General features: G+C 38.0%; 1 protein-coding gene across 1 annotated transcript; it reads right to left on the bottom strand.

Annotated features, from left to right (window-relative positions):
• Positions 1 to 22: 22 nt before the first annotated feature.
• On the bottom strand, positions 23 to 9029 carry zgc:56585 (uncharacterized protein LOC393297 homolog). The gene is made up of 8 exons (XM_051877532.1): positions 8900 to 9029; positions 8648 to 8754; positions 5820 to 5943; positions 5563 to 5669; positions 4752 to 4848; positions 3550 to 3626; positions 3273 to 3436; positions 23 to 775 (listed from the first exon to the last, which is right to left on the bottom strand). Exons 2-8 carry the CDS (start codon positions 8741 to 8743, stop codon positions 628 to 630), a joined length of 813 nt encoding a protein of 270 aa, XP_051733492.1. The 5' UTR covers positions 8744 to 8754; positions 8900 to 9029; the 3' UTR covers positions 23 to 627.
• Between the last annotated feature and the right edge of the window lie 3481 nt (positions 9030 to 12510).

The following is a 12510-nucleotide window of genomic DNA, read 5'->3' as shown; positions in this document are numbered from 1 at the left end:
AAAAGACAAGTTTACTACAGTATTTATTATTTCATTTTTTTTATTTACTGCTGCTTGTTTTTATAAACTGCTAATTTAATTATCAAACTTAAGTATTTAACTTGTTCAGCACCTTTTGTGCTAAAAATCCAATATGTCCAAGTTAAGGATGCATGTTATTCATTTTTCTAAGAGATTGGTTTTCCTCGGGTGAAATTCTAACTTTCAACACAACCATTATATTACACAAAGTAGCTTATTTACTGAAAATACCTACATTTTAAAAGAGAACTACATATTTAAAAAGTATTTTGTGATTGAGGTAAATTAACAAAAATGTGTTTTATATATATATCTATCATCAGTTCAAGTATATGCTTCTATAAAAGCAAATGTATACCAAAGGAAATGCTGAAATTCATGGTTGTAACAATCAAAAAAAAAAAAAGCACCAAAGAATAAATCAGATCTTATAGTTTTTAGCTAATCTTTATACTGGCTGATTTAGTCAAAATGATATTTTTATAAGGCCATTCTTAGTAGAAGTTCTCAGCTCTGGCAAAAGCTTTAATCCCAAATTAAAACCTATCCATTTAAGCAGGGGCTCAGACAGGTACGCCAGTGTCAGAGGAAGAAGCTGATTGGCTACTATAGACTGACTGGAGTAGATGGAAAGTCTTTGCTCCGTTGAGGAAAGGAGACAAAAGCGGCACCCTCAGGATCAATCATCAGAACTTCTCCATTCTTGCTCTCATCTTTCACAAGAACAAGAAAGGCCTTGGCAACAGCATCAACCCTGTAATGAAATTACAATCACATGACTACACAAAACCTGTCATGTACAGGTGCTGGTCATATAATTAGAATATCATCAAAAAGTTAATTTTTTTATTATAAATTATTTTTAAAAATGAAACTTTCATATATTCTAGATTCCCTACATGTAAAGTAAAACATTTCAAAAGTTTTTTTTTTTATTTTGATGATTAGAGCGTACAGCTCATGAAAGTCCAAAATCCAGTATTTCAAAATATTAGAATATTTCCTAAGATCAATCAAAAAATGGATTTGCAAAACAGAAAAGTTAAAGTTCTTTAAAGTATGTTCTTTTGTGCACTCAATACTTGATCGGCAGGACATATTACAGCAAATGACTTGCTCCTAGCACAAATTACTGCATCAGTGAAGTGTGGAATGGAAGTGATCAGCCTGTGGCACTGCTGAGGCACTATTGAGCCTTCAGATCATCTGTATATTGTTGGATCGACTGTTTCTTATCTTTCTCTTGAAAATATCCCATAGATTCAGGTCAGGCATATTGGCTGGCCAATAAAGCACAGTAATATCATGGTCAGCAAACCACTTGGAAGTGGTTTTTGCACTGTGGGCAGGTGCTAAAGTCCTGCTGGAAAAGGAAATCAGCATCTCCATAAAGCTTGTCAGCAGATAGAAGCATAAAGTGCTCCAAAATCTCCTGGAAGATGGCTGCATTGACTTTGCACTTGATAAAACACAATGGACCAACACCAGCAGACGTCACGCCCCCCCCAAATCATTATTGACTTCAGAAACTTCACACTAGACTTCAAGCAGCTTGGATTCTGTGCCTCTCCAGTCTTCCTTCAGACTCTGGGACCATGATTTCAACATGAAATGCAAAATTTACTTTTATCTGAAAAGAGGACTTTCGACCACTGTTCACTGTCCAGTTCTTTTTCTCCTTAGCCCAGGTAAGATGCTTCTGACGTTGTCTCTGGTTCAGAAGTGGCTTGGTAGTCCTTTTCCTGAAGATGTCTGAGTGTGGTGACTCTTGATGCGCTGACTCCGGCTTCATTCTACTCAATGTGAAGCTCTCCCAAGTGTTTGAATTGGCTTTACTTGACAGTATTCTCAAGCTTGCGGTCATCCCTGTTGCTTGTGCACCTTTGCCTACCCAATTTCTTCCTTCCAGTCAACTTTGCATTTAATATGCTTTGATACATCACTCTGTAAACAGCCACCCCATTCAATAATGACCTTCTGTGACTTACTCTCTTTGTGGAGGGTGTCAATGATTGTCTCCTGGACCATTGCCAAGTCAGCAGTCTTCCCCATTAGTGTGGTTTCAAAGAACAAAAGATACCCGGAATTTATACTGTAGGGATGGTCATATAATGAAACTCAAATGTAAATATTCTAATATTTTGAGATACTGGATTTTGGACTTTCATTAGCTGTACGCTCTAATCAACAAATTAAAAAAAAAAAACTTTTGAAATGTTTTACTTTACATGTAGGGAATCTAGAATATATGAAAGTTTCATTTTTTTAAATAATTTACAATAAAAAAATGAACTTTTTCACGATATTCTAATTATATGACCAGCACCTGTATATAAATGTTTCTAAATTTTGATTGTAAAGGGTTAGTTCACCTAAAAAGTTCACCTGTCATTACTCGCCCTCATGTCGTTTCAAACCCGCAAGACCTTCGTTCATCTTTGTAACACAAGTGCTTCCGCCAAAACCGTACTTACGTATTCTTCAAAAAGCTTACGCTGTATGTCCTACGCCTTCCCTATTGAACTTAAGGAACGAACGCAGCGCCAGTTACATTTTTTCCATAAGTAGAATAGGGAAGGCGTAGGACATACAGCGTAAACTTTTTGAAGAATACGAAAGTACGGTTTTGGCGGAAGCACTTGGAAGGCGATCATTTGTTTATATAAAGCATATACATTTACATTTTTTTTCAAAAATGACCGACCGTTTTGCTAGATAAGACCCTTATTCCTCGTCTGGTATCGTTTAAAGCCCTTTGAAGCTGCACTGAAACTAATTTTGACCTTCAACTATTTGGAGGCCATTGAAGTCCATTATAAGGAGAATAATCCTGGAATGTTTTCATCAAAAACCTTAATTTCTTTTTGACTGAAGAAAGAAAGACATGAACATCTTGGATGACATGGGGGTGAGTAAATTATCAGGAAATTTTATATAAAAGTGAACTAATCCTTTAAGGTTGAACAACTGTGGTCACATGAACTAATGATGTCTTTACTACCTTTCTGGGCCTTGAAAGTGGTAATTGCGTTGCTGTCTATGGGGGATCAGAAAGCTCTTGGATTTCATCAAAAATATCTTAATTTGTGTTCTGAAGATGAACAAAGGTCTTACGGGTGTGGAACGACATGAGAGTGAATAATTAATGACTGAATTTTCATTTTTGGGTGAACTAACCCTTTAAATTCATAGTCTTGCTCTGTCTGTTATGTATCTCTCTCCTGGGAGGAAGGATAAATGTGTTAACTCACTCCAGACAGCCGCGGTTCTCCAACATCATCTCCGTAAAACTCTTCAATGGAAAAAAATTTCCAGTATGCTCTTCTGAACTCAAGAAGGACAGAAGACTGGTCTTCACAAACCACGGACAGAGGATGTTGATTCTCACCCCATAGTCAACCAACTTGGAAACGGCCTGTTTGACAAATGCAATTAAAGAAAAGTGTCAAAGACATTCTTTTCCACAAAAAGATTTTAATGCTTTATGCATTATTTTTTTGCCACCCAAACTGAAGACAAAATACATACTGCCATGGCACGGCTAAATCCCACCACGCCATGTTTAGTTGCTGTGTAGATGGGCGCCATTGGCAAAGGCCCCAGACCTGCAGCCAATATGCAAAGATTCAGTCAAGGCATGTCCTTAAAAGACAAGCGTTGTTGCTTGGGCACTTTCCCACTGAGAATGGGCAACAAATTTCAATCTAAAGTATCCAGATAGATCCAATTTATTGCCCATTCTCAATGGGAAAGTGCCCAAGCAACCTCACTTGCCAACACTGCCGGCAAAATTGCTCAAAAAGTTGCCCCATGTATCATCACCTAAAGGGGTAGTTCACTCAAAAATGAAAATTCTGTCATCATTTATCTCATGTTGTTCTAAATCTTTCTTCGGTGGAACTGAAAAGAAGATATTTTAAAAAAAGGTCCATTGGGGTCTAAAACAACACTGAACCCCACTGACTTTCATTGTATGGACAAAGACAGTGGAAACATTCTTTTTTTATATTTTAAAGATTTATTTGTTTTTGCCTTTATTATGGTAGGACAGTAAGCAGACAGGAAGCAAAGTGAGAGAGAGAGAGATGGGGACGGGATCGGGAAAGGTCCACGAGCTGGGACTCGAACTGGGGTCGCCTGAAGCGTAGTGGTGCTATATGTCAGCGCGCTGCCCACAAGGCTATCGGCACTGACCGGTGGAAACATTCTTCAAAATATCTTAATTTGTGTTCCACAGAAGAAAGAAAGTCATTCAGGTTGATATAACATGACGTAAATTTACATTTAAGCATTTAGCAGATGCTTTTATCCAAAGCGACATACAAAAGAGAAACAAAAGTAATTTGTCAAAGAGCCAACAATATACGTAATAAACAATGGTGTGTGTGTGCGTTTAAGTGCTTTTAATGGTGTAAGGTGGTTAAGTGCTTGCGGAAGAGGTGTGTCTTTAGCTGCTTCTTGAAAGACGCGAGTTTGGCAGCTCATTCCACCAAAGAGGAACAGAGAGGGTGAAGGTTTTCGAAAGCAACTTTTTGAACGCCATTGTGAATGAACATCAAGGTGTCGCTTGTTCAAATGAGTAAATGATGACAGAATTCAGGAATTAGATGAACTATCCATTTTACTTCACAGAAATTGTTTGTAGGTCTATGAATCAATTAATTACAACATTTTTATCATGTCTTTTCAATTTTACTTCTGTTTATATATTTATAGAGACGGTATCAAACCTGCCATAGATGCAATGTTGACAATGACTCCTCCATTACCACCATTTTCCTTCTTCATATGTTCTAGAGCAAGATATGTTCCCCTGACCACTCCACCCTGAAACGACCAACAAAACATTCAGCTGAAGAAAAGATAGATTGAACGACAGACTGATAGACAGACAGACAGACAGATAGATAGATAGATAGATAGATAGATAGATGTTTTGTTTAATATACAGGAACTGAAACCAGACAGGTTTGACGACTCTGGTTATCTTGTGAATGTGTTTTTTGAGGCTCAACCTTGTGAAACCTATACGCAGCTTTTTTCTATGTGTAAGCAACACTTGCAGTTTAACCTAATACCATGTAAGGAGTTGCTTTGTTTGATTAACAAGAAGCCCCCACCCTTCCACTGTGGAGGACTGGGTGGCCTGTAAGTATGACTGTGACTTCCTCTTTTTGGAGGTGGGTCTGGCTGCAGACCATGGGCGATTGGAGCTCCACTCTCAAACAGGAAATACGTCACCTCCACTTGAATAATTTTATCTCACCAGCGTCACTCACTGATGTTGCATGACGACTAGGCGTAACCTATGTATTTCTGCCCTTGAGTGGAGCTCCACTCACCCCTTAAGTGTGCAGCCAGCCCCTATTGTCTTTTTGTGTCTTCACACTGCAGAGCATCTCTAAATGTTTGATTTGACCTTCTTGCAAGAATATAAACCTTTTAAAGACAGCTTGTTTGTTTTTCCAAATCAGCCACATCAAAATTAAGTTTATTTTTATAGATAGATAGATAGATAGACAGACAGACAGAGACTCCTACCAGGTTTATTGCAATGGTCTTCTCCCAGTCCTTTTCATTGATGATCCCTGCATTGTTGCACATAATGTCTATGTGGCCAAACTTTTCTACAATTTTTTCAAAAACTCCTGTAAAAGAAAATGTGAAGCATAACCACAATCTCTTTCACTGTGTTAATATGTGCTGTGAAGTTGTTTGTCCTGTAACTGATTCTGGTAAGCCATATCAGTCATGTAATAATTTCCAGATAATAAAACATATATTAAGTGTTAAAAGACCTTTAAAATCTTCCTCTGATGAGACATCGGCAGCATAAAATTCAGCTCTGTCACGTCCGTACTCCTCATCAAGTGTGGTCTTCAATTCATTTCCCACTGATTTATTCACATCAATTAAAGCCACCTGTAATCAAATCAGTGTAAGCTATTATAGTACAGTACTTTACAATACAGAATAGTAACCTATAGTAAACTTTAGTATCCCTCATTCAATTTTAATTTCATCTTTTTTTTCTCAAAGAGGATAACTTGTTGGCCATAATATATTATATATTCATGATTGATTTGATTTTAAAGTCCCTCTGTGGTGAAAATCAAGTTTTTAATGTTGTTTATATGTCTATGTGGTGCTTTAAGACAAACCAAGTGCAAATTCATCAGTCAACATCATTGCTGAGTATTTTCTCTTTAAAACTGCAGTGAAAAAAAGACATTTGAAGTCGCTGGTGTTTGTGACGTCACAAACTACCTTGTAACCAATCACATCAACGTGTCGACGGGCTTTAGCATATCATTAACTATGACTGCTCTGAAGCAGGGGAGTCTCAAGAGAAGATAGGTTACCCCGGTATATTTTTCTGTTGATATGAAAAATCGGGTAGATTTAGCAATATAGTGGGTGTATGATGTATATTACAATGTTATAATGAACTATATGCCTTTCTCCACTGACGTTAAGGTGTTCAAAGCATTTCTGTGGATATTGATTCTAAGAAAACAGCTGTCTGACTCGCGAACGGGAACATGGTTTGTGTAACATTAGCAACACATTATTGGCTGTTTGATAACAGTCAAGCAAAAGGCTAATCATATTAATTACCATTATGTGTCCGACGTTGTAAAAAGCGATACCATTGTGCAGAGTTTACCTCAGTAAGTTGACGGAGTGGATCTCTTGAGCTCGTGCGAGTGAGTGGAGGCGGGGCTAATTAGCATATTAAAATATCCGCGTATATTAAATAAAGCAAGGGTGTAGAGTTACATTCAAACTATTTTAAGGCATAAAGAAAAAGAAAATGTCTTTTTGGTGATCAAAGATGAGTTTTAAGGGATAAAATACTACAGAGGGACTTGAAAATACAAGGTAATGTTTTGTAATTTTTTCTTACAATGTATATTTTTTAGATTTTAAGTGATAGAATAATGTATTAAAAAGATTTCAATTGTGTCCCCAGTATATGGGTCAACCTTACTTTTGAAAACAGAACATTTTGAAGGAATAACAGCATGAATTCTCATTCTAACTGTCAGGACTTAGTAATATCTAAGGCCACGTACACACTGCAGCTAAATTCGGTTGTCAGTTCACCATTTAGTGCTTAATCGCGTTCTGTAGCCTACACACACAGTTCAGTAAAATACGGGAGTGACAACCGCATTCTACAACCGTATTAACTCCCGAAAAACACAGGTAGTGACAACCGCATTTACAGTAATTCTATGCAGTGTGTACGGAACCGAACTGAACAACTAGTTGTTAATGACGTTTACGCGCACCGGTGTAACGTGTGTCTCTTGCGTATGCGCGGCGAATCACAGGGAAAGCACAAGCCTATCCAAATGCTTTATGCTGAAAATCGCGATTCATGTTTGCTCACTTTAATAACTCCATAAACCTGTTCGCTTTATGAGACGAGCTTAAACAACAAGTCCAAAAACGCTTATAGTGAGTGACCATGGCAACACACAAAGAGCGCACGCTGTGTGAAACTGGATATACAAGCATAAACAAAACACAACGCCTCCGTCGACTGTGTTAGTGTGTTTAAATTGCTGAAAATAACGAGTGTTTTGTCACTTTAATATTACTTTGGTCACCATAACGGATACCAAACACTAGAGACGCCAGAACGTCGCTATGGTTTCCAAGCTGTCAATCATCGCATTTTCGAGAGTGAGTTGTGTTCCGTACACACATTTAACGATAATTTAGGGGATTCACTCCCGCATTTAAATGCGGTTGTCACTCCTGAAACTTACAGTGTGTACGTGGCCTATGAACTGTAAAAGTCAACCCTTACTGTTCAGGCGTACGTACCACATAATCAAATTTGATGACAGGGAATTAACAGTTCGGTTCTGTTGGGATTAGGGTGACAACAGCGCCTACTACGGTCACAGAATTCGATAGGTCACTGAATTTGGTAGGCTATACTATCACAGGTCACCATAACGCTTTCTAACTGACCCCATCTGAGGCCAATCTTATCGCAGCCAATGATCATACTTGCGCAATACTTGCTTATGTAACGTGTGTGTTTGCAATGTCAGGTTCAACGTTTTTTTTTTTTTTTTTTTTCCAGAAATGATTTTTCCCTGTTTAATCATTAATGTTTTTTAAATGTACAAAGCAACGAGATTTTTAAAAGATCAAACGTTACGAAAGGACACCGACTGCATAATAATAATAATAATAATTTTTAAAATAATTTATCTTATCTGCATCACTTTAACTTTCCCTGCAGCCTGCTATCCAAAACGAGACTGGTGTTGGCCTTTTTTTCTGCGATTTAAAACAGAACTTTTTGCTTTTCTAAGGTCCAGCGTATGTTTTTAATATAATTTCATTAGACTTTACGATTTTTTTTCTACCTAATAAACTCGTATAGCTATTTGTCATTCTGTGACGCGCATTTGTATCTGGAACGCTTTTACGTGTGACTCACAGCGGCTCGAGGAAGCCCTGACTTTAAAAAAACCTTAAAAGCCTTCGAGTCTTCACAGCACTGAATTGATTTATAAGATGGTTGATTTGGGGTACTTGGCGTTTGTACAAATACAAACAAAAAAACGTTTTTAATAATTTTTAAAAATTTATTTTATATTACCTTTGACCCATTTTTCAGAAGTATTTCGACAAAGCTTCTGCCCAAACCCTGAGCTGCTCCCGTCACTACAGCAACTTTATCCTTTAAATCCATCATCAGCCACACACCTGAGAAAGAAACACAGCGTTAAACTGAATGAGGCAAAGGAGTGACGCAACAAGATAAGAACGCTTCCAAAACGCGATTGTCTGACGTTTTACATGAAAGCACTGATCCTCATAAAACCAAAAAACACAAATTTGCATTGTTTACCTGTGCGTCCGAACAGCGTCTAGTAGTGACTAACTATTGACTAAAAGAGGCAAGGGTGAAGGGGTGGAGTTAACCACAAAAACTCACAAACATAGCGGGTGTTCCACGAGCCTGCGAACAAAAGAAAAAGACGCATTTGTTTAGTAGGCTAGGCTAAATGTGTTATGATGCGTCTTGTTCAACATCCTGATGTTTAACACTTTTTTTTTTTTTGCTCTGTAGTAGCCTATACATTTGCTCTTAGCTATCTTTATGATCAGATATGCTAATCATTCACACAGATCACACAGTTTTTTCAACATTAAACTGACTGATCCATTTAAAATATTATTTTATAATCTATCACATATATAAACACACAAGTTTGTGTTAAAGTTTTAGTGAGGACATTTCTTAGACTTCCATTGATTTTATTATATTTTATATTCAGGTTAATGATACTTTCTACCACCTAACCCTAACCTAAACCTACCCATCACAGAAACCTGTACAAAACATAGATTTAAATAAAAAACATGTTTTGGCCGATTTACAAGACTTTTTTAACTAGTGAGGACCAGTAAAATGTCCTCACCAGCTGGCAAGTACAAACACACACACAGACACACAAGTTGCCCACCAGATTTCTGTTTTGCCCACTTAAAGGAATAGTTCACCCAAAAATGAAAATTGTCATAATTTACTAACCCTCATGTTGTTCCAAACCTGTTAGAATTTGGGTTGATGGACCCCATTGATTTCCATAGTATGGAAAAAAATACTACAGAAGTCAATGGGGTCCATCAACTATTTGATTACGACATTTTTCAAATATCTTCTTTTGTGTTCAGCAGAAGAAAGAAATTCATACAGGTTTGGAGCAACATGAGGGTGAGTAAATGATGACAGATTTTTCATTTTTTGGTGAACTATCCCTTTAAGATCATCTGTCTGCTGCAAAGTCATGCATTTGTCCTATAATTATTCTTTCACAATCTGGTAAACCACATGTGTTGTAATAATTTTCTAGATGAAGTAATTTTTTTCATCCACAAAACCTTTCAAATCCTCCTCCAGCGATGACACATTGGTTGCATTCAGTTCAGCCCTTATTAAGTAACTAAGCTCCAACACATCTGATTCAAGCTATGGAGGAGGATGCTGCCTGATGACTAACAGGTTGTTGTTGTTGTTGCTGCTTTTTTTTTTTTTGTTATAAAGTTGACTTTAAATATTGAAGTTCAGGGATGTGTCCTGTATGTAGAAGCCCTATTATTTACACACTGTCAGTATTTACAAACCAATATAGATCCAAGGGTTATAATGACACTATGACAGTGAAATTTAGGTACACATTTTTATCTCACTGCAACCACAGAACCTGACTCAGAACCTCACAGAACCTCAGCTGTGCGTGATTATGTTCCAGTTCCTGGAAAGGGGCAAACAAGGGGCTCCATAATCATAATGAACAACAGACGGAACTTTAAAGGCAGAGTAAGGAAGAGTTGTCTACAGTCATTTTGGTAAATTAAAGCGCTCTAAGAGGCTACTTTGGATAAAACATCTGAATTTTCATAAACCACCTGTTTATGGAAATTTATGTGTTTAAATATGTTTATGGAAATTCATGTGCTTAAATATGTTTTGTTCACACATCAACATCAATGGCTGTGAATGTGACAAACATACATACAGTATCTCACAGAAGTGAGTACACCCCTCACATTTTTGTAAATATTTTATATCTTTTCATGTGACAACACTGAAGAAATGACACTTTGCTACAATGTAAAGTAGTGAGTGTATAGCTTGTATAACAGTGTAAATTTGCTGTCCCCTCAAAATAACTCAACACACAGCCATTAATGTCTAAACCGCTGGCCACAAAAGTGAGTACACCCCTAAGTGAAAATGTCCAAATTGGGCCCAAAGTGTCAATATTTTGTGTGGCCACCATTATTTTCCAGCACTGCCTTAACCCTCTTGGGCATGGAGTTTACCAGAGCTTCACAGGTTGCCACTGGAGTCCTCTTCCACTCCTCCATGACGACATCACAGAGCTGGTGGATGTTAGAGACCTTGCGCTCCTCCACCTTCCGTTTGAGGATGCCCCACAGATGCTCAATAGGGTTTAGGTACCCTCAGTTTCTTTAGCAAGGCAGTGGTTGTCTTGGAGGTGTGTTTGGGGTCGTTATCATGTTGGAATACTGCCCTGCGGCCCAGTCTCTGAAAGGGGGGGATCATGCTCTGCTTCAGTATGTCACAGTACATGTTGGCATTCATGGTTCCCTCAATGAACTGTAGCTCCCCAGTGCCGGCAGCACTCATGCAGCCCCAGACCATGACACTCCCACCACCATGCTTGACTGTAGGCAAGACACAATTGTCTTTGTAGTCCTCACCTGGTTGCCGCCACACACGCTTGACACCATCTGAACCAAATAAGTTTATCTTGGTCTCATCAGACCACAGGAGATGGTTCCAGTAATCCATGTCCTTAGTCTGCTTGTCTTCAGCAAACTGTTTGCGGGCTTTCTTGTGCATCATCTTTAGAAGAGGCTTCCTTCTGGGACGACAGCCATGCAGACCAATTTGATGCAGTGTGCTGGCAGCACTCATACGCCTGTTTCCCAAACACAACCTCTGGATATGACGCTGAGCGCGTGCGCTCAACTTCTTTGGTCGACCATGGAGAGGCCTGTTCTGAGTGGAACCTGTCCTGTTAAACTGCTGTATGGTCTTGGCCACCGTGCTGCAGCTCAGTTTCAGGGTCTTGGCAATCTTCTTATAGCCTACGCCATCTTTATGTAGAGCAACAATTCTTTTTTTTCAGATCCTCAGAGAGTTCTTTGCCATGAGGTGCCATGTTGAACTTCCAGTGACCAGTATGAGAGAGTGAGAGCGATAACACCAAATTTAACACACCTGCTCCCCATTCACACCTGAGACCTTGTAACACTAACGAATCACATGACACCAGGGAGAGAAAATGGCTAATTCTGCCTAATTTGGACATTTTTACTTAGGGGTGTACTCACTTTTGTGGCCAGCGGTTTAGACATTAATGGCTGTGTGTTGAGTTATTTTGAGGGGACAGCAAATTAACACTGTTATACAAGCTGTACACTCACTACTTTACATTGTAGCAAAGTGTCATTTCTTCAGCGTTGTCACATGAAAAGTTATAATAAAATATTTACAAAAATGTGAGGGGTGTACTCACTTCTGTGAGATACTGTATATGTTTATGGGTATTTTACAATAAAACTGTGGCCTACGTGCTGTTGCATTATTAAATATATATTTATAATTCAGATTTTATGTTATTTAAATATGATTTAAATCAACCTACCCTGATAAATATTCACTAAAGAAACTTTTCATATTAAGTACTTCATCACTTATTTTAAATATAATGCAATAAGTCATTTTAAATAAATTAAATCATTATTTTTCATCTTACCGATTCTTATATGGCTTGCATAATCCGAATAAAAAGGCATAAGAGGCCTAAATAACGCCTCACAGATGCTTCATTACAAGCCAGTCAACAAGATAACATTTCTTTTAGATTTTAAACTCAAAGTACGAAAAAGGTTTTCTTTGATCCATCAGTGACCAATCAGCTC

This window comes from Ctenopharyngodon idella, chromosome 21 (genome assembly GCF_019924925.1).
Source record: "Ctenopharyngodon idella isolate HZGC_01 chromosome 21, HZGC01, whole genome shotgun sequence".
NCBI lineage: Eukaryota > Metazoa > Chordata > Actinopteri > Cypriniformes > Xenocyprididae > Ctenopharyngodon > Ctenopharyngodon idella.
Note: the sequence above shows the minus strand (reverse complement) of the source record. Positions and strands in the feature narration are given on the sequence as shown.